General features: G+C 45.9%; 1 protein-coding gene and 1 long non-coding RNA gene across 4 annotated transcripts; one reads left to right on the top strand and one right to left on the bottom strand.

Annotated features, from left to right (window-relative positions):
- Positions 1–6: 6 nt before the first annotated feature.
- On the top strand, positions 7–20,498 carry MAPKAPK5 (MAPK activated protein kinase 5). Of its 3 annotated transcripts, none has more exons than XM_042035043.1 (14): positions 7–168; positions 3,974–4,047; positions 5,006–5,081; positions 5,953–6,050; positions 7,017–7,125; positions 9,003–9,092; positions 9,693–9,788; positions 10,810–10,890; positions 12,302–12,489; positions 14,566–14,686; positions 15,255–15,385; positions 15,966–16,087; positions 16,385–16,489; positions 17,453–20,498. In XM_042035043.1, the coding sequence occupies exons 1-14, from the start codon at positions 133–135 to the stop codon at positions 17,545–17,547; spliced, it is 1,422 nt and encodes a 473-aa protein (XP_041890977.1). In that variant the 5' UTR covers positions 7–132; the 3' UTR covers positions 17,548–20,498. The 3 variants fall into 3 exon arrangements, with proteins under 3 accessions (XP_041890977.1, XP_041890978.1, XP_041890979.1); XM_042035044.1 differs by having other exon boundaries at positions 19–168; positions 15,966–16,081; XM_042035045.1 differs by lacking the exons at positions 7–168; positions 3,974–4,047; positions 5,953–6,050 and having other exon boundaries at positions 5,004–5,081.
- On the bottom strand, positions 10,777–11,893 carry LOC121667898. The gene is made up of 2 exons (XR_006017184.1): positions 11,571–11,893; positions 10,777–11,210 (listed from the first exon to the last, which is right to left on the bottom strand). It is a non-coding gene; the product is annotated as an uncharacterized LOC121667898 (long non-coding RNA).
- Positions 20,499–21,974: the final 1,476 nt, after the last annotated feature.

Raw genomic sequence — 21,974 nt, 5'->3', positions numbered from 1 at the left:
GCGGCCCGCCCGGCCGGGCATGAGGCGGAGCGGCGGCGGCACAAAGGCTCCTCCGGGGCTGCGCGTTGCCTGACGCGGCCCAGCGCCCCCGGGCCCCGCCGTGCCCGGCGGCTTCCGCGGCCCCGCGGGACGATGTCGCAGGATCACGACATGGACAAGACGATCAAGGTTGGCGGGAGCCGCCGGGGAGGGCAGGGGGAGCCCCGGGCTGGGGGCGCCGGGTCACGGTGGCCGTGTGGCCGATTTTGGGGTGTTTTTAACACAAACGGAGCCCGGTAGGGAAGGAGAGGTTGTTCACCGTGCGCAGGGGGCCAGGCGGAGGATGCTGCCAGCCGAGCACCCCGAGTGTCCAAACTTTTTGCTATTTATACATTTTAGCAAACAAAGGAATTGGTGTTCATTGGCTCCCAAGTTATTGAGTTCTCTTGTTAATTAGTGTTTTATCTTCTACTGGTTAATGATTCTCTCGCTTCCCGGGTTAATTAGTGCCACGCTCAGTCCTTCTCGTTTCCTGGCTCGCTGTCTCTGAGTTGGTGATCATGATCTGTCCCTGCTGGAATTACCTTTTACCCAATGGGAGCTGATTTCAATCCAGATGCAGGGTTGGGTTTTTAGTTTCTTGCTTATCTTGGGGGTTCTGCCCAATGTCCTTGTGGCCCATAAATTCTGTAGTCCTTCTGTCCAAAGCCTTCTTCCCAAGCTTTGTTAATCATCCCCAAGATCTAAGATCACTGAAACACATCAAGCCCTAAACCTTAACGAGGCAATTCCACCACCAAGTAATTTGGTTTTCTAACACCTGGACACCACTCAGCGTTTGTTGGCTGCTCTGTTTCACAGATGAAATCTTGTTGATGAGGCTTGAAAGCTACAAAGATCAAACCCCAAAGAACAGCCTTTCTTAAAGAGAATTTTTCCACATTTTCCAGCAGTCAGAACCCTGTTTCCAGACCCTGTTTCCTAACCCCTTCCTCATTCCCTGCAACTGGGCAAACCGTTGGGATGTCAGGCAGCCTTCCCAGAGTTCCTGTTCAGGTGCTGCTGTGGAAAAACCACTCTGGAGTGTGGGATTTGTGTGTTTGGAGCTGAACAGATCCAGGGTTTCAGGGTGTGAGCTCAGGATCCTTTTGTGCTGTGGCTGGGTGGGTTTCCTGTGGGAGCTGGGGAATTCCCTTTTGGGATAAAGGGATGTAAACCAATGTTTTCTGGAGGTTCTTTGCCTTGTGCAGTTGATTAATCCCAGAAAAGTTTGGGTTGGAGGGACTTTAAAACTCATCCCATCCCACCCCCTGCCATGACAGGAACAGCTCCCACTAGCCCAGGTTGTTCCAAGTTTTTTCCAACCTGGCTTTGAGCATTTCCATGTTGAAAATTTGTGGGGTTTGCACTGAAAAAGGCCAGAGTGGAAGGAAATCTAAAGGGGTTGTAATTAACCCCTGAGATCGAGTGTCACAATTGTTGCCTGTGTTTTTCTTGGCACGCTCCAGGGAAGGAGCCATCCTGAAGGCTTGGGGGAATAAAAGGATTTAAGTATTTCTGTGGGATTTCATGTGAAGGTGAAGGTCCACATCAGAACTCTTGGGGTTTAAAGCTGAAAAGCTGAAGCAGTTGTGGAAGTAGGTGACAATCAAGGGACAGCTCTGTGCTCCTGCTCCTCCCCATCCAGAGAGGTTCAACCAAACCTCCCTGGGCAAATCCCTGGAATTCTGGGCACAGTCTGAATCTACCCCATAATTTAGTACTTTCATACTTTATGCTGATTTTTCTGCTTCTCAAATCCTTGGATTAGGTCAGGTTTGGTTGGTCTCAGCTCGGGTTCAAGGTCTGGGATTCAGGACAGTGATCCATGTGTGGGAATTGAGGGGAGGTTGAAGGAGCAGGAGGTGGAATTCCCCAGGATGTGGCGTTGCTCTTGTTGGATCCATGGAGTTTGTCCAAGCAGCAGCAGCAGCCTGCACTCCTTCAAGTTACTCCATGACTCCCAAAGCTCCTTCTTTCAAACCTTTTTCCCATCAATATCCAGTGGAATCGTGGAATCAGTAAGGTTGGAAAAGACCTTTCAGACCAACAAGTCAGAAGGGGCTGAGCAATCCCGATGTGTGTGAAAGCAGCCTGGTGCAATCCAAGCTGGGAGAACTCTTGGAATGCTGCTTTTCCAGGCTCTGAGCATCCCAGACTGCTGACTCTGCACTTTGGGAGGGTGCCCAAGCTGTTGGCTGAGGCTTGGTGGGAGGGAATTTCGCTGCTGGAGAGATCCTGGCTCCAAGTGGGAGTGAAACTTTGCTGTAATTCCATATATTTCGTGTCAGCATCCCCTTTTCCCACTGAAAATTAACGTAAGGAGAGATCAGAGGTTTGAGGTTCCTCTCAGAGGGAGAGCAGAAAGGTTTCCTGTGAGGAATTGCACCCCTGCAGGTTTTTTTGGAAGTGCTCCTCTTCTGTTCCCAGGCACAGCAGATGAATCCCAGCTGAGCCAGCCTGGAAGTTTGGAGCTGGGCAGGGGATTCCCAGATGTGGAGCTGAGCCCAGGAATTCCATACCCCTGGAATCCAAGCCAGGAGACAAAGCCTTTGTGCTTCCCAGCTGAAACACTTGGATATTTTCAAATACATTGGTGCTTTTAAAGCATTTCCAGCTGTTTGGGATCAGAATCATGGAATCCTTAAGGTTGGAAAAGACCCCCAAGGTGGCGGAGTCCAACTTCTACCTGCCAAATGTGAACTCCTGCTGCTGAAGTTGGAGCTCCCATTCCTGAGCTGGGAGGGGGAAGTGATGCTGGGCATTGGTGGGCATCAGAGCTCCCAAATCCTGGATTTGGTGTCATTTATGTTTCTTGACCCCTGAATTATTCCTTTTAACTTCTGAGCTGGAAAGGTGCTTTGGGATGAAGGTTGGGATTCAAATGTAGTAAGTGCAGGAAATAAAATTGTTGCCTTTTTCTTTTAAAACAATGAACATTTTCCCTGCTCGTTAATGCCTTCCTAAAGCTGTGTTTTCATCCCACCCCTGCTGCTTTCAGTTCTCTGCAGCTGAATATCAGGCACATTAAACCAGCTTTTCCCTAATAGGCTCCTCACAAATGAAATTTATCTGAGCTGCATTGATAAGAAGTTTCTTTGAGCTCCTCCTGAAAACCACAGATGTGGGTGATCCCCTGAGCTTTTCTGCCCCTTTCTTCTAAACCTTTTATAAAACCTCCAGTGGTGGCCTCTTCCATGAATTTCCAGTGTATTTGGGAATTCTTTTACCTGCTTCCTTACGCTCCCCCAGTGCTGGTGCTGCAGCAGCTCCTTTTCCTGTGATTTATCCCGAGCAGAGGCAGGAATTTAATAAAGGAACAAAGGCCCAGCACACAGGGCATCAATCAAAGCACTGAGCCCTGGATTTACAGCCTGCCTTGGGACATGGTTAAGCCTGAGAGCACCCAAGCTGTGGCCTAACAAAACCCAGCCCTGTTTGTATGGATTTGCACAAAAGGAGCCTGGTTCATTATCAGAAAAATCTAAAATTAATCATGCAGGGTTTAATTTACAGGGTGACGGTTCCAAAGGTTTGAAACCTCCCATTTTCCGTTGTACTCTGTGACTAAAAAATGCATTTTAATGCTGAAATGGGCTCCTTGTTTCGTTGGGATTGATCATTTATAGGTGGGAAGCTGGAATTGAGTCAGGGAGAGATGCCCTTGTTACACTTTGGGTGTTAAAACCACAAAATCCCATTTACTGCTCTCAATAATCCTGTTCCAAAATTCCAGCTGCACGGGAATGATTTTAATCAGGTAAATTGTGACATGAGCATTTATATTTATTTGTATTTCTATTTCATTTTCCTCAGGGAAGCAAACTCCCCAGCAGGCACTTTCCTGCCAGCCATATCTGCTGAGCTGGGGGTTTTTTTGGGAAGGCTGTAGGAATTTGATTTATTATGTATTTATTGACTGTGTTTTCCCTCCTGCTGCTCCTTTCCTGAACAGGAAACCTCCATTTTAGAGGAATACAACATTAACTGGACTCAGAAGCTGGGAGCTGGGATCAGTGGGCCCGTTAGGTAAGGGAACACTCCGGGATTGTCGCTGACCTGGGGAGGAGTCAGTGAGTATTTTACTAAATGTGATGATGGGATACGTGGAAAGTTATAAACAACAAATATCTCTGCCCCACGTGGGTCACGCAGGAGGGGTTTTGTCTTTTTTTGGGGAATGTGGGAAGGAAAACTTCTCCTCCCTTCCCTCTCCTGGCCTGTTCCCACAGGCAGGAGGGAACAGGAGCTGGTTGTGGAGTAACAACAACAGAAATTCCTCCTGAACCACCCCCATGCTTGGATCCTGATGCCTCAGCACTGCCCCTTTCCTGCTCTTCCAGTTGTTTTTCCATGAACCCAAAGCAGACACTGCCACTTTGCATCCCAGCCCTGCCTCCTCATGGATTTCTAACCTCTGGATACTTCCTGGCAAGCAAAACACCTTTCCAACAAGGCCTCTCCCTTCAGGGAAGGGGAATTTGTGCTGGAAAACAACTGTGCTGCTGTTCCTTGGAGCTCCCTTTGTCTTTCTCATCATTTATCTTCCTGTGTGGGTCATTGGTTTCTCCTCATCCTTTTTGTGTTGCTGTGTCTTCATTAAAACTCCCATTTTGTGCTTTATTCTTTTTAGCTGCCTGTTCAAACATGAGCCCTTTCCTCAACTGTCAGTGTTAAATGGGGGGAAAAAGAAAAAATTACACCAAAACGAGGATTTCCTTCCCAAAGCACTTTATCTATTCCAAACACTTTATTTATTCCAACATCACTGGGGCTGTTGAGGTGTGCTTTGGGGTTATTTCCATCCCAAATCTCTCTTTGAGGCTGAATTTAGAGTGAGAGCTGGGCTGTGCCCTGTGTATCCCAGATTGGGGGCATTCCTGGGAATTCCCACGTGGAGAGCAAACTGAGAGCCACAAAGCAATTGCTTCAGGTGTCTGTTTTTAACATCCTTGCTGACTGAATGATTTTGTTGCTGTAATACCAGAGTCTGCATGAAAAAATCCTCCCAAGAACGCTTTGCACTGAAAATCCTCCTCGATCGTCCAAAAGCTCGAAATGAGGTATAGTTCCTGCTTTTCTCTCCAAAAACTCTTCAATTGTTGGGATGTTTTAAAAATAAAACCCCACCACCAAACCCCCATGTGCTGGTTGTGCTTGCAGAGATTTATTTGTAATTAATTGAGCTGTGTTTTAAAGCTGTTCTTCTCCCTGCGTGCCATGTGATGGAACAGAACCAGTTTGAGAGGGAATTTTGTTTCCATACATCTCACTCTGGGATGTCACTGCTCCAAGAATGCTTCAAGCTGCTCTGGAAATGGATTTATCCGTGTTCCAGGAGCTAAAGCAGCTCCTGACACTGGTTGGGAGTTCCTGAGGTGCCAAGCTGTCAGCCTGTGGAATGATGGGCACTCCTCCAAGCTGTCAGGAATTTTAAGGAAGGATTAATTGTCCTCAAGGTTTAGGCAACTTCCATTTCTTGTTACTGAGCAAATTCTCCTTTAAAATTCTCATAAAAATAATCTGTGCACAAAAAGCTTGGCTTGATTGAGCAGCCCAGGGAGCTTTAAAGTGAGGAGAGTTCCTGAAGTGCCCTGTTCCACAATGTTGGGATGGGAGGTGGTGTTCAGGTGTTGTGGGTGCTGAAGGACTGAGCCACAAAAGAAGCCAGATTATGGAATTTTAGGGTTTATTCATTAATTTTCAGTTCCAATCGCATCTACGTTGCTGCTTTAGAGCTGGTTCTGTCTTTAAATTCATATAAAGAACTCAAAGATTGAGCTTTCCCTGGAGCTCTGCGTGTGATTCCGTGGTCTGTAACAAATTTGGGGGCCAGCCTGGGATGTTTTTATCCCAAAATGAGCAGTGGCAGTGCTCAGCAGGGCTCAGGTGCCTGTCCCTGTGTGCAGTAACAGCTCTTCCCTTCTCTTCAAGGTACGTCTGCACATGATGTGTGCAACACATCCCAATATTGTTCAAATAATTGAAGTTTATGCTAACAGTGTGCAGTTCCCACATGAATCCAGCCCCAGGTAAGATTACATAGGGTGATTCATTCCCACCGCTTGCTTTCCATGTTTAGCCCAAGGTATAGTGGAGTTTGCTTTTTTTTGTTTTGGTTTTAATCACAGAATTATTATTTAAAAGGGGTCCCAGATATAATAATTATCCTGCAGACCAAGCAGCTCTTGCTTTTTTTCCTCCCCCTGACTTTTGTGTATTTAAATTATTTTGCCTCCTTCACTCCCTGTTTTGAATGCATCTCCATTTTTTTAGGTTTTCCATTGATTCAGTCTGCATTGTGTGAAAGAATTGTTTCTAAAAAAATATGAAATTCAGCACTGAAAACTCTCAATGCATTGTCCTGCTTAAAATGAACACAGGAAAACATGGAGCAGAGTGATTTTTCGTGCATTATTATCGCTTAGGATAAAAATATTGTCTTCTGATGGGATCTTAGTGGAGAAAATCATCAGAGCTGAGAGAATGAAAGAGCTGAGACCTGTATTAGGCTCTGGTGTAGCTGATTTTGCTGTGTGGTGGGAACTGGGAGTTAATTCCTTGAGGATCTGGCCCTGATCTCCACCTTCCTATTTGTTACCCTTCATAATTATGGCAATAAAGCTGGAAATTAAAATAATGGGGATCCACACTCCAAAGCATCCACGTGCTGTGTTATCCTTGAGGGCAGAGTTATCCCTTGGAGTGTCCACACAGCTTCCAGGTCCATGCTGGGTGGAGCTGGATGTATCCATGTCAAGTTTGTTCCAGCTGGATGTGGGAGCCCATCAGGAGGAGCAAACTGGAGATTCCTGGCTGCCAATCACTGGGAGCCAGAAAATCCTGCGGATTTTAGGCTTGAAGGCAAAAGGAGAGCACCAAAATAGCCCCAGGCAGCATAGAGAAAGCAGTGTTTGTGTGAAATATGCATTCTTAGCTTAGCAATTCTGTTCTTTTTGCTGATTTTTAATGTAACAACATGAAATGCTTTTGAACAGGGCTCGGCTCCTAATTGTAATGGAGATGATGGAAGGGGGAGAGCTCTTCCACAGAATCAGCCAGCACCGGCACTTTACTGAGAAGCAAGCGAGCCAAGTAACAAAGCAGGCAAGTCACCCCCTGTCCCAGCAAATCCATCATGCTCTGGCTAAAGTAGGGACAATTCCTGGGGCTGGAAGGGTGGGAAAAAAGGATGAAATAAAAGAATCCTCAGTTCTGATCCGATGATCATTGCCTGCTTTGTTATAACTGACAATGCCAAAGCTTTACTAGGAATAAAGGATTGAAGGTGTGGGCTTGTTCTCTAGGGCTGCTGTGCTTAACCACACTTTTCCTCACCTGTGTCCAGAGAACATTTCCAAGAGAACTTTGTCATTCCTCTTGTCCTAAAAGTGTTGCCTCCAGCAGGACTCCCGAGCTCCGGAATCTCCGTGACACCCTTGGCATTTCTCTCCAGGGGTTTTCAGGCTGGGTTCTGGGCTTGGGCTTATGGAATTCCTGGAAGATAACAAGGAGTGTTTCTGTTTGTTCTGATTTTGTGTCTGTTTGTTCCAATGTTGTTTTTCCTTCACCATTTCTCTCCCAGCTCACTCCTGAGTGCTGTACTTTATAACTTCCACGGTGGTTTCTGCAGGGGGTTTTGGTGTCCATCAGGCTCTTTGTTCCTTGGCAGTGCCTGGTGGGACTCACAGAAGGATCTCTGTGGATTTCAGTGCTGGCATCCCCAGTTCCCCTCAGCTGGAGAGAGAATGTTTGAACCTGGGGCAAAATATTTCATGTTACTTTTGTGCTTTGACTTGTTTCTAATGAAATGCTAATTGTGCTGGTACTTTTTGGTCTCATCCAACAAAGAAATGAGGTGGAAGTACAGAATTATTCTTGACAGCTTGTTTGACATCCTTTGGGCTGTTTGATTCTGACATGGTGGGAAAATCTTGTAAAACTTTACCAGAAATCAAGACTTTGATTTGAATTTTGTGTCTACACTTGGGTTCTTCATGTCTTAAGTAACTCTTTGCTTTAATGTTTATAGAAACGACGTTTGAATTGTGAAAGTCTTTATAAAATTCTTTTATCTGGTGGTTCTTCATCACTGTCTTGTACCCAGGAATGGTTAAAACTTGCCACAGCACTCATTTTCTCTGGCAATGTGTTTGTATTTATTGCTGAGCTAAATTAGCAGTGAAGTTCTCTTGTGACAGTAATTTGGAGTTTTTTAAGGACTCTAAATTTGGGTAGGATCCTCCAGAATCCAGTAGGGATACTTCCAAATAAGGGTTGTGTGGCTGTGCCTCACTTCTGTCTCAGGAATGCTGTTTAAATGTTTATACTTGGCTTTTCTTTAAATGAATTGCACTTGGAATCGTGCAGTCCCTGGAGCTTTCCTGCCTGGATTGCAGGTTCCTGAAGCATCCTTGAAAGAATCAAGGGATGCATTTCTGTGGGATATCCACAGCATGATTCAAGTGCAGACAGTACCATCAGAAATTAAAGAATAAAACTGCCTGAGTGTTGGATCTCCAGGCAGGAACAAGAGCAGTGAATTATTCCCTGGAGTACTGAAGCAAGAACTCGCTGCTGAGTGTCCGGCAGGGTGGAATTGCTGGGCCAGGGCAGCACCCTGGAGCCCTGGCACAGCAGGGAAGGGGCACTGGCACCCCCTGCTTCACTTTGGGGGCCTCTTAATGCCTTGACTTCTCAAACTGAGGTGATTGGGAAGCCCAGGCCAACCTGGCTTTTGTTTTCTGTTTGCTTCGAGTGCAAACTGAACTGAAACTCTTGGTGGGATTCATGTCCCAGTTGTCACTTCACTGCACCACTGCCCAGCAGGGCCAGGCTTGTCCTAACTCAGAACTCCACCCAAGTGGAGTGGAAATGTTTGGGGTCTGAGCTGTGTTGGAAATGTCCTTTGTAAAGCTGAAATAAATGTCCAGGCTGCAGGAGGAGGTCAGTGGTTGTAGCTGATTTATTGTGCCCTTTTCCAGATAGCTTTGGCTTTGCAGCATTGCCACTCACTAAACATTGCACACAGAGACCTCAAGCCTGAGAATCTCCTCTTCAAGGATAACTCTCTGGTAAGATGAACATCTGGAATTCTTTTGCTGCTGAATTCTGTAAAATGGCTCAAGGGTGACTCTCAGAATAGTGGCAAAATGACATGAATGTTTTGGTGACAAAATTTAACCACCTTGATGGACTTGGTGCTTTTCCATCCCCTGATCTCCTTGGAGGGCAGTGAGTCCTTGCTGCTGCTGTTAAATAGGAGTCAGGTTCTCCACCTGAACATAGATCCAGCTTTGCTGAGGACAAAATCTTCTCTGCCCCCTCATGAGGATGTTCTAACCCTCTACCTAGAAGTGCTTTGATAGATCCAAACAATTCTTTGTCTTACAACCAGCCTGGATGTGCAGTGACCCCCCCTACAAGGGGCTCAGTGCTTTCCCAATCCCTGAGGGGCGGGGGCTGTTCCTGGCCAGGAGCACCCAGAAAAGCAAAACCTCTATTTTGAAAGGTCAGTTTGTGACCTTTCAGCTGCCTTGGTGGAGTGTGAGGGTGTAAATACAATGAGGTGGATGTTTGGAAAAGGTGAGATGAGGATGGGGGGGGGAGAATTATGGGTTAGAAAAACTGATTTAATGAGCTTTGTCTAATAAAGCCTCTTCTCCTTGTTTTAGGATGCACCTGTTAAATTGTGTGACTTTGGGTTTGCCAAAGTAGACCAAGGTGACTTGATGACACCCCAGTTCACTCCCTATTACGTAGCACCTCAGGTAACAACCAGTTCCAGCTCTGGGCTCAAGGGGGATCATTTAATGCCTGAGCCTCCACATCCACATCATTTTAACACCCTTTGCTGTCCTGGGAAGGGCTCTGGGTGCAGGAATCTTGAGGAATTGGATATGAGCCACCTCTGGAGCTGGAGTGCCACGGGGATCTGTTCATAAGTCAAATTCCCCAGTCTCTGCTCAGCACTGATGGTGACAGTTGGCCTTTAGCTGTATTAAAGTAGCTGCTTTGGAGAAATCCCTGCTTTGCCATCCCTCTTCCAGCTCAGCTAATTCAGGATTCCATTAAAAAGGACTTTGCTGGAACAAAAAGGCTCTGAAAAGGTGACTGCTCCCAAAGGGCACTGGCAGAGGGTTGGTACCTGGGTGCCTTGGCCTGGCCCCTTGTCATTAAACACAACCTCTAATTACAGACAAGCTGCTCTTTGTAGTGCTGCTTTCCTCCCCTCTCTTCTGTCCTTTGTGTTGGAGTCCTGGAGAAAATGAAAAGCAGCTGCAGATGGAGATTTAATTGCAGTGCTGGGCAGCCTTTAATCACTGGGAAGGGCAATTCAGAGATCAGAGCATGCTCTGAAAATGCCTTCTCAGCTGGAGCCTGCTGGGGCTCCTTGTAACCCAAAGCCACAGACTGGATCAGCAAGGGATGGATTTGATGGGATTTGTTCCTGGGAGAGGCAAAAAGGAGCTTGGGTTACCCTCCAAAGACACTTTAGCTTCTAGCTCCAAGCATGGAGGGGTTGGAGGTTGTGAGCAGTTGCTTTAATTCAGGCAGAACTGGAGACTTCAGTCAAAGCAGCAAAATATTTTAGTATTTTCCCCATGTAGAAAGCTCCAGTCTTTCTTTGGGGGAAAAATTGGAGTTTGGTAGAGTCTTCAGTAGCTGGAATAAGTTTCCTGAATGGAAAAGCCTCAGGAATCTTTGGCATAGGCTTTGCTGGTTGTGGTGCCTGTTGATGAGATGGATTTTTCTTTGTTGTTTTTTTTTTTTATTTTTCCCTCTCACCAGGTATTGGAGGCACAAAGAAGACATCAGAAAGAAAAGTCTGGTATTATCCCCACCTCTCCAACTCCTTACACTTACAACAAGGTGAGCTGGGAAACAACTGCTTTAAAAGTCTTCCCCACCCCGTTGGTGCTTCTGATAGAGCAAATAATGAAATGCACACTTAATCCAGACCTCATTAATGATCCTCTAATTAAAGGAAAAACACACAAATGCTCTTAAGGAGCACTAAATCTGGACAAGATTTTGGAGAGAGTAGAATGACTCTGCTGGAGTGAGGCCATGAGGGAAGTTGTCTCACCTCTGTTCAAAGGGAATCTCTTTCCTGCTGTCAGAGTTTCTGGATGTGCAGAGCATTCCTTGTTCAGGCAGCTGTGCCAGAAACTGCTCTGTACCTGGATCTTCTGGAAAACAACCAAGAATTTATTGTGTAGCTGCTGGAATCTTGGCAAAATCATGGCAGGAAATGCCCTGAAAGGTCATAATCTTTTTTGGGCATTCCAAGACATTCTCCTCTGTATTATCATCGCTGTCTTCTGCTGGCTGAGCAGTGCTTGAACCACTGAATGTTCTGGGAGTGTCAACTTTAATTCAAATTACCTGGTTTGTGATCCCAGTGTAAGGATCTCCCTGATTCCAGCTTTAGGGATGGTTGTTTATTCCACCACGTGCCTGAGCAGGTATTTTGGTATGCAGTGTTAGCATTTAGTAGCCTCATAGAGAGAGTTAAAGCAAATATTAATTAGTCTGCATCACAAACCTACCTTCTTCAGGGCTCTGATTGCCTTTCCTCCATCCTGGAGGGGCAGGTTGGTGCTTGTAGCAGACACTTCTGTTTCTGAACTCTTTAGAATGTGCCAGTAGTATTTTCAATATGGAGTTTCTTCTTCTCTCTCTTGTCCCTTGATTTGGGATCTACAAGGTGGGAGTGATTTTCTTTTCATGTTTCATGTGAAGAATTGAGCTGTGCAGCCCTGGTGGCACTGGCTGAAAAGGCTGCTGAAGGCAGGGCCTTGTTTCCAAGTGTGACTCTGCAAAAGCAGCGTCTGACACTCGCCTGGCTCCCCAAAATAGACCCTGACAGGCTTCCAGGTGCTCTGTCCTTCCATGGCAGTCCAGTCCTGCTCCTGGCTCCTTCATCTCCCTGGCTGTCACCACAGACAGCTCTGATTTAATATCCCTGCTGGCTGCTTTGTTGGATGGTGGTTCTGTTTTCAGCCTCCCATTGTAAACAACCGGATTCTTTTATGGGATTGGGGGAGTAGGATTCAGGTATCCCTGGCTGCTCCCAGACAATTCCCAACCACCTGGAAACTGTTCAGTTTGGAGCACGGAGCTGCCTTGTTCACAGCAGCCAGATTTATTCATGAAGGTGGATCTGGAAGAGGAGCTGAGCTGGTTCTGTTCCTGTAGGGAATCACACAGAGCTTTTATCATCGCTCCCCCACTGTTTGTTGCAAACTGCTCCCCTGAGTGACCCTGTCCTTGCTTGCAGAGCTGTGACCTGTGGTCCCTGGGGGTCATTATCTACGTGATGCTGTGTGGATACCCCCCTTTTTACTCCAAGCACCACAGCCGGACGATTCCCAAGGACATGAGGAAAAAGATCATGACAGGAAGCTTTGAATTCCCAGAGGAAGAGTGGAGCCAGATCTCAGAAATGGCAAAAGACATTGTGAGAAAGTGAGTCCATGGAGGAAACTCCTGTTGTTGCTCTGTGCTTGTGTTTAAGGAATTGGAATGTTTCAATGTTAAGGAATTGGAAAAGCACCTGGAAGTGCCTTATCCCAAGGGTTGTTTTTCCAGCAGCGAGGGGATTGTCTGCAGCTCATCCAGCTGACAGATTCTCTGTCACATTCAGCATAAACCAAGTCTGGGAAATATTTTTCTTTCCCCTGCCCAAGTGTTTAATTTTGACATCTCTTTTGTTGGGGTGAATTTTGTGTTTAGCCTAAGTGGAGCAGGAGCACTGAAGGGTTTCAGGATAACACAACTGGCACAGATTTCCTGGGATAATGTTTAAATTCCTGTGAAAATCAAGTGGCTTTAATGGGATATGGTAAATCTGTCCCCTAAAGCCCTGTGCACATCATACACAGCCTAAAAAGAGTCAGGCAAGAGGATGGAGAGGGAGGTTAAGATCTGTCATGAGGTGCCAGACTCCAAGATAAGGTTTTGCATGGATGTTTTATTCCAAATGCTAATGGAGTCTGTTTTCCATGCAGGGCACATCCCTCAGCTGGGAGTGTTTCAAAGACTTGGTGTGTTTGGGAGAAAGAATGTGGCACTGATTAGGGCTTGACCTCACTTATTTTTGAAAAAGTGACAGGGACTTACTGCCTTTGCATCACCAGAGGAACAGAGAGAATAAAAGCAACATAAATAGGAAAAAAATCAGTTGGGAAAGTAATTTAAAAGTGTCACTGGCTCCTCAGATGTACTGTAAATTCTCCAAGGATTTCACATTGTTTGGAGAGGGTGCTGGGACTTTTTAGAGCCCAACCTTTCACCAAATTAACTTTCCTTTATAGCAAGGTCAGCTCTTTATTCTCACACAGAAACTCCACAGGCAAAAGGTTTTATTGTCTTCTAAAATTGCCATAAAACTCAGCTCTCAGGGTATTGTCACATGGATCCAGTTCATTTCATTCTCCTTCTAATGTTATCAGGATTCCCTTTCCTGCTTTTTTTCCCAACCAGGGAGTCTGAAGCTGTGTTTAGGGTGCAGGAATATGTTCAGATTTAATCTAATTCCAGCTAAATTTACATTCTATGGATGTAGGCAGCTCTTCTTCTGGCTTCTGGAGGTCACATTTGGCATTCAGGCAGCTGCTGCCTCTCAAGTGTGTTGAGCTCATTTCTGACCTCATGAGGGTTTGATAATGGGTTAGGATTTGGAAAGTGCATAGAAAAGGAATGCTCGTGTCTGGTATCGAAAGGGAACTTAACCTGGTTGGCAGCAAGTGGGATTTCTGAACTCCCCTGTGGTGCTGCTGACATTTTGCACAAGTTATTTCCACTTTCTTGGTACATTAAACAATTGTGCTCTGCAGCCAAGAAGCTGATTTGGAGTTGTCTAAGGAAGTGTGACAAGCTCATGGAGTCATTCCTGTTCTCATTCAGACTTTGGGATGACTTGTCAGCACTCTGTGGGAAATTTTGCTTTTTTACTTAGTTGTACCCGTCATGAGCACACAAATTAATCTGCAAATCCTCTTTCCAGGGTTTCATGCTAGAGAAAATTGATTTCATGGAGTTTTCAGCAATCTCAGCATAAAGTTGCTTTTTATTTTGAGGAGCTGGAACCAAAGTGTTCGTTACTTGAGGATTTGTTGGGGGGGAGAAAAGCTGAGGAGTGGCATGGTGGGAGCAGTGAATCCTGCACAGTTTCCATGCCCAGAGTCCTTGGAATGAGTGTAACCTGTTCTGGGGATGAGCTCTGGGAGTGCATTTCCAGAGAACACCGGTCTGGATCATTTCCAGTTCCTCTGGAACGTGATTTCCCACCTGGGAGCAGTGGCTGTGGAATTCAGCAGCACAGGAATGCCTTTAGCACCTTCCTTTGCCCTGAGTGCTGGATTGCCCTGGCTCAGCTGGGACAGCATTAAACCACAGCAAGGTCAGGGAGCTGGGACAGATTTGGGGCTGATTTTGGGGCAGTTTGAGCTCTTGGAGGAGTTTCTTTTTTGGCCTTTAAAATGCTTGAATGCTCTGTAAATCAACAAACCCCTCAGTAGGGATTTATTCCTTCCTCTCCAGGCTGCTGAAGGTCAAACCTGAGGAACGCCTGACCATTGAGGGGGTGTTGGACCATCCCTGGCTCAATTCCACGGAGGCCCTGGATAACATCCTGCCCTCTGCCCAGCTGATGATGGACAAGGTCTGACCAGCAGTTCTTTTATCAGGAATATTGCACAGGAGCAGGAGAGCTCTGGGATGGGTGGAGGGCTTTCTCTTATCTGGGGTTATGCAGATGAGGAGCTTCTCTTCTGCTTTAGGAGAGCCTGGGATCTTGGGGAGAAAATGGAAATAAGAATGAAAATGGAAATAAAATGTGAACTTTGGGCTTGAAGGAGATGCTCCCAGATTGGTGGTAACGAGCAGCCACGTGCTGATGGTAGAGAGTAGAGCCTGAGGGATCTTCCATAGGTCTTTCCTCTTTTTTGCCATGTTTTATCCTCACTGCAGCAATGACCTCACTAATTAAACAAATAGTCCTTGTTTCCTTTAATTTCTGCTCAAAGAGGAGTTCAGTCAATCTTGTGAACATGAGAAGGAGATGATCCTTTGTCCTATTTCCCCTAGGGATGTTTTGTCACTGATTTTAGTTCCAACCATGCCTTGCTTCATGCAAACCTGATTTTCTTACACATCTCCAAAATAAATCAGATTTTGGTGCCTCTTTTTTTCACCCATGGCAAACCCAAGTGCCCCTTTTGTCTTTCCAGGCCATGGTGGCAGGGATCCAACAGGCTCACGCAGAACAACTTGCAAACATGAGAATCCAAGACCTCAAAGTGAGCCTGAAACCCCTTCACTCCGTGAACAACCCGATCCTGCGCAAGCGGAAACTCCTGGGGTAACTCCAAAGCTGGGTTTGAAAGGACAATGTGGAGCCAGCTGGGATGGCTGGAAGATGGCTTTGGGAATGGCACAGGCTCAGTTTTGATGGTTTAACACACTCCTGGTGTTACTCAGTCAAGTAATAGTGGCACAGTGTGGTTTGTCTGCCAAGATGTGGCAGTGAGGGTTGGAAGGAGGTTGGATACTGTTCCTGTATTAAATGGGATGGTGAGTCACGTGTAAGATAAGGCAAACTGGGACAAAGAATTCCAAGATCTTTTTTCTCATCCTGACATTTATTTACTGAAAAAGTCAGGTAATATCTCTCTCTCTCTCTCTCTTTGCTTGAGTTAATCTGAAAAATAGCCTCATGCATTTTAGGATTACCCTTATTTGAAGTAATTTAAAGGAATATTTCTTTTTCTTCATACCTCAAATGGTCTCATAATATAGGACAATAATTGTAATTAACGCTGAACCTGTCTCCCAGTTTCCCAGAGAGGGAAGGAGCTGTGTTATACTGGAGCAGTTACGCAACAAGTAACGAGCTTGAGCTGCGCCCAAATTCTAATTATTTCCCCCTTGTTCTTCTGCAGCACCAAGCCAAAGGATGGTGTTTACATCCATGACCCTGAGAATGGAAGCAACGATTCCAACGTGGCTCTGGAGAAGCTGAGAGATGTGATTGCTCAGTGCATTCTACCACAGGCTGGTAAAGGTTGCCACTTTTAAGAACGTTTTATTCCTAAATGTGCAAGACACCGACTTTGGGTCTGTCTGTGTCAGTGGTGAGGAAGGAAAAACAAAACTCCTGGGCAGCCTCTGGGCTGGGATTTGGGTTCATGTGGAATTTTAGTGACGTGCAGAGCTGTTAAAAGAACTTTCAAACAGGAATATTTGGTTTAAAGCCCATTTCCTGGTTTATCTGGGGTGAGCAGGAGTAACTGCCCAGTTTGCTGATCCCTGAGTGAGGCACGAGGCCAAACCTTCCGTGTCCATCTGTTGTCCCAAACAGGAGAGAATGAAGATGAGAAGCTGAATGAAGTGATGCAGGAGGCCTGGAAATACAACAGGGAGTGCAAGTTGCTGCGAGACACCCTGCAGAGCTTCAGCTGGAATGGTGAGAATTCCTGCTCTCCCACAGGGAATGTGGAAACGGGGGAAGCACAGACCTCCTGCTATGGAAATAACCCCAAATTGATTGGATTTGGGCTGATTTAGGTTTTGACACTGTTTCAGCCCTTCTCCCAGAACTGGTGTTCCCAAAATGAGGGTGGAAGTGCTGCTTTGAAATTTCTGTTTGAGGGTCAGGGCTGAGTTTTCAGAGGCAGCAGGAACACGACAGCACAAATGGATCATGATAGAAAAGGAGCAGTTTTAAACTGCCAGAGGGCAGGGATAGATGGGATATATGGAAGAAACCCTTCCCTGGGAGGGTGGGGAGGCCCTGGACAGGTTGCCCAGAGAAGCTGTGGCTTCCCCATTCCTGGAAGTCTCCAAGGAGGGGTTGGACTGGGCTTGGAGCAACCTGCAGTAGTGGAAGGTGTCCCTGCCCAGGGAGTGGACTCAGATAACCTTTAAAGTCCTTTCCAACCATTCCAGGATTCTCTGATCCTTTTAGGAATCTCTTCAGCTGTGTTGAGCTGCTTTCCATCCAGCTGTTTATTCCCTCTTTCTGCTGGAGGCTGCTTCTCCCTGTCAGCACAGCAGCTCTTCAGCTCAGCTTGGGTGGGAAGCACAATTAAACCGGGACAGTCACCTTGGGAATGCTCAGGTGGCTCCTGGACAAAAGAGGCTGGCAGAGGTGTCAGCCCCCAGGAGCAGGTGCTGATGGATAGAAGGGTCCAGGGGCATCAGGAAGCTTCACAAGGGCTTGGTCCTGCTTCTTCTCCTGTTCTATTTGCTTGGCTTTAATTTAGGTTTTTAAGTGCTCAATTTTTCCAACAGAACTATGGACCATAATTCCTTTTGGATCCTGTGCTGATGTTGCCCTAAGTCTGTGTGAGGCATTGTTTAATTCCAGCCAGGATTGCTTTCCTCCTTGTGTCTAGCTCCAGCTGATTCCCTGTTTTTTCACTTCCAGGCAGAGGATTCACAGACAAAGTGGATCGACTAAAACTGGCAGAAATTGTCAAACAAGTGATTGAAGAGCAGACAAACTCCCACGACTCTCAATAGCTGGAGCTTCTTAATCTTATTTTTTTTACCATTTAAGATTTATTCTTTAACTGTAAAAAGTATTTTTATGTAAATTAATAAATCATAATTATTTCATTAAATTTCCATACTGCTTGAAAATGCTGTATAGTTGTAGATACAAAAAAAAAAATCATTGGTACTGTAATATTTTTTTAAAACTCAGTTCCTCGAGGTATATATGATCACTTATGTACTGTTAATCATGAGCCCCCTAAATGGGGTGGATTTTATTGTTAAAAACCATTCTTTTTCTTAATAACCAGTTGCAGAAGCTGCCTTTCACCTGCCACATCCAGCCCCTGCAGTGACTGTATGCGAAGGAGAGCCACAGTTTCTCAAGCCCCTGCTCAGTGAGTACTTGAAGCAAGTGCTGTGAAATCCAAATTCACAGCTCCCCTTGGCACCTAAATTCCAGGTCTTTAGGTAGAGAAAAATCAATTCAATACCCTTCAGTTTGGCTTGCTGCCTTGCCCAGGCACCTGAGGCCATGTCCTTGCTGGAATTTTCAGTTCTGAGCAGTGACTCTCTTTTTTTTTTTTTTCTTTTGTCATCTTCCCCATCTCCCTCAGACCTTCTGTAAGGCTTTACCCCCTTTCTTTCTCCTCATCTTCCTCAGAGCTTTTTTAAGGCTGAATCAGCCATTCAGCACAAAACTCTTCTTTTTCTCACCTTGTCCAACAACAGAAGAGAAGAATGTTCAAGTTCTTATGCACAAGTTATTTTAATTTCCATGGTGGGATCTTCTATGGGCCGAGACCAGCCTGGGGTTTGTTTGTGTGGGATCCACCCCTGTATTCCCATTCTTTCCTTCCTAGAAGATCCAAGGCTTGGGTTCAGACCTGTCCTCTTGTTTGGCAGAGCTGCTCCTGGGCAGGCTCCCAGTGCTCTGGGGAACCCTTGGGATCTGTCTCTGGAGCCCAAATTCCCCTCTCTGATGCCTTCAAGCTCCTTCTTGGGGGAGCCACAACTGCAGGGCTGCTCCTTGCCACACATCCTTTGCTGCCTCCCCAGGGCAGGTTCTTACTCTAGTCTGGAACATTGGCTCCAAAAGCTGCTTTTTTTAATCCTGATAAAGCAAACCAATGGGAAGAATCTGTACATAGTTCTAGTTTTCTACCTTTTCTGCTTCTCTTTCTTTCGAGACCGGGCGGAGGCTTTTTATAGAGCTATTTTGGTACCAAACCCGTGCAGACATCGGGTGAGTTTGGTCTGCAGACTGAAGTGCCAACCCAGGGCCATCAGTGACCACTCCTGAACGTTGTTGTCTTTCACAGCTCGTCCATTTTTGGGTTTACATTGACAAACCTGAGCCATGAATCTCGCAGTTCTCTTACGGAAGTCCAGCCTTGTTCTTTTTTTTGTCTCTTTTCTATACCAAAACTTCCTTGCAGCTTTAGCTGGATGGCAAAGCAGTGTCTGACTCTTTCTATACAATTTTCTAAAGGTGACTTGTTTTTCTACATGAAGGAGATGCTTTGTTTCCTGTTCTCTTTTGTCAGCTTTCCTTAATCCTGTGGACAGTTTTCCAATGCCTGATTTATTGCAGGGTAAGAACAGTCCCTGCTTATCCATCCTCTGATGGGAGCAAGGAGTGTTTGTGTGAGCTGGAATTGTACCTCTGACACTAGCTGGAATATTTGTGCACTGACCTGTTGATGAAAACTGAAGAGAATTGGCAAAAATTGAGAGTTTTTGTCATTTCTTGGCTGTACCACCAAGCCCTGTTACGTGCATTTCTGTCCTTATTCTAATTCTAGGTCATGTCTTGAAATGGTTTCATTTTGAACTTGAAATCCATGTTTTTTCTGGGAAACTGAAACTTTCAAGTGTGGCAAATAGAGACAGAAACAAGGAAATCACCTTTGTTTGAATGGCAGAGCAAAAAAATCCCCTCAAAACGCACTTTGTGACTCTGCCCTCCCAGGAGGAAAACCCTCAGGCAGTTTTTTGGGAGCCAGAATTTGTAGGCAGGAAAATGGATCAGATCGGAGGTGCAGTCAGAAGGGAAGGTGGGATCTGATGTGTGTTAGAGGATCCCTCCTTTTCTTCATCCCTTAAGTGCTGCTGATCCTGAGGTGGGAACATTTGTACGAATTTCCAAGGGCTTTTGCCATAAGGAACTGCTTTTGATGGATTTACTCTACATTTTCTTGTCTGTGATAAATACGAAGGGGCCTGATCTGAAGCAGAGGGAGGAGGGACAGATTAAGAAAACACAATTTGAAGACTCAAGGTCAAATGGTTTTGTTCTTATGAGAAAGTTGATTTTTTTACTCTTGGAAAAGTTCTGTTTTACATTTCAAAGCTCAATAACTTTAATGGATCCATTTATGTATTTTCAAGTAGCATTTGGCTTTCTCCTTCCTGTGTTTTGTTATTTTTCAGTTGAAGCAAGTGCAGGACACCTTGTCTTGATTCTCTGAGGTTTGACTTGGTAATAAAGCTACTGATCCTTTATAGCAGACTGTGAATATTGTAAATATCTTGAGCTGGAAGTGTGGGATCAAAGAAGATTTTCTTTGTACAAACACTAAAAAGATGTGGGAAAGTTCTGGAGGTTGGTGGGTTTTGGGTTTTTTTTAGAATTCTATTTAAGTGAAGAAAAATCTCTGAAATCATTTGACCTTTTCAAAATTTTCTGTATATCTGACTTCTCCTGTGACTTGATTATTTGAAGCTTTTCTATATATATACTAAAAATTAGGAGAACCTGATTAGTGAAAGAGCTTTTGATTGGAAATAGCAACATGTCAAAGTTTTGCTGTCATTACTTTTGGATTTTCTTTTGGAAACCAGAGTCTGTCCCCATGTTTAACTCCTGTGTGTTAAAATGTTCTCATTTCTCCTTCTCAGTGTTCCCTGTTAGTTCCTTTTGGATCAGTATTACATTGTAAATATTACCCATCCTGTATATAAATGATTTTACTAAACTCAGAAGTTCCTGGCTGCTTTTGTTTGGTTCCCAAATCCCTGTAGGACAGAAGGGAGGAAGGAGCAAGAGGGAATGGCAGCACAATTCTCCTGCCACCCTGCTTTTCCCTGGAAGTGTCCAGAAGGTGTGGATGCAGCACCTGGGCATGTGGTTAGTGGTGAATGCCGTGGTGCTGGGTTAATTTTTGGATTTGATGGTCTTAGAGGGCCTTTCCAGCCTTAAAGATTCCATGATTCCATTATTCTGCCACCCCCTAGTCCCCCATCCCCCCTCCCTTATCCATGGGAATAAGCACTTGAATGAGGCTTTGAGATGAAAGGATGACAGGAGAGGCTGGATAAATCCCATGGAAGTTGTGGCAACATAACCCAAAATTGCCTTTTTTAAGCCCAGCTTTCCATCAGATGGCAGCAGCACCTGCCCAGTGCTCCCAGTAGCTGTGGGGTTGGACTGGGCAGTTAGGGAAGGGAGGGAGGAGTCCTTCTGTCTTCAGTGACACTGGAAAGGTTCCTTTGGGATGATGATCCTTGCAGGGTCTGGGCTCGGCTGAAGTGGGAGCCCTGCTGGGACTTGGGGCAGGACTGGGGGACACAGGGTGGTGAGAAATGGATCTGCCTTTGTTCCTGCTGGCCCTGTGCTTTTCCAGGGAGCAGGGAGTGCTTCCTCTCACCCTTCTGACCACAGAGCCTCGGGCTGGCACTTGGACCCTTCCTGCCTCTGGAAATAGTTTTGTTATCCTTGAGCAGGGCTTGACTGGGTGACAGGAACCAGACACAACCTTGTCCCAGGAGCACTTCAGGACAAAAGATGGGACAGTTGTGAGGGCTCAGGCTCCTTCCTTGTAAGAGAATTTCCCTCTGTTTGGTGCCTTTGAGGAGTTCTGAGAGGGTTGGGTGGTGAGTGACCCTCCGAGCATCCAGACTGGGAAAGGGAGTGAGGGAACAGTTTCCTGGGAGCACTTAAAGCAGCCACCCCAGCTGTGAGCCAAAAGGATTCTCCCATGTCCCAGGAGGATGTGTGGCCCATGGAATGGCTCTTTCCAGCAAGAAAACTCCCCTCAAACAAACACTGAGTGACTGCTGAGCTGCCTGACGAGCCCTGGGACTGTGTCAGCACCCACTGACAGCTCTGATGGTCCATTAGCAATCCAATCATTGTTTCCCGGGTAATCTTCCATCACTTAGGAAGTCTTAATCCCCTTTTAAACAAATTGCACTGGCTCCACAAACGGGGTCAGTCCCTGGAGGGTGCAGGAGGCTCCTGGGATACGTTTCACATCCTGCTTGCTCCTGCCAGTGCCAGGGCACAGATCCCTTCCTCCCCACAAAATATTTGCCTTTGAACTGGGGCTGGAGAAACACTGAATCATCCACGGGGCTCTTCCATGGGATTTTTGCTGCTGAATTCCAGGCAGCTTTTTGACTGTCTCTCCAGCCTGGGAAGCAGTGCCTGTGGCATCCAAGCTGTGTCCCAA

This window comes from Corvus kubaryi, unplaced genomic scaffold (assembly GCF_017639235.1).
Source record: "Corvus kubaryi isolate FWS band 111438036 unplaced genomic scaffold, C.kubaryi_AGA036_p1.0 37382, whole genome shotgun sequence".
Classification (NCBI taxonomy): Eukaryota; Metazoa; Chordata; class Aves; order Passeriformes; family Corvidae; genus Corvus; species Corvus kubaryi.
Note: the sequence above shows the minus strand (reverse complement) of the source record. Positions and strands in the feature narration are given on the sequence as shown.

Coding starts and splice junctions, on each gene's coding strand:
- MAPKAPK5 (XM_042035043.1), top strand. CDS start 133: ATGTCGCAGGATCACGACATGGACAAGACGATCAAG. Junction 9,789..10,809: donor CCTATTACGTAGCACCTCAG/GTAACAACCAGT, acceptor CCCTCTCACCAG/GTATTGGAGGCACAAAGAAG. Junction 16,088..16,384: donor TCTACCACAGGCTGGTAAAG/GTTGCCACTTTT, acceptor TGTCCCAAACAG/GAGAGAATGAAGATGAGAAG.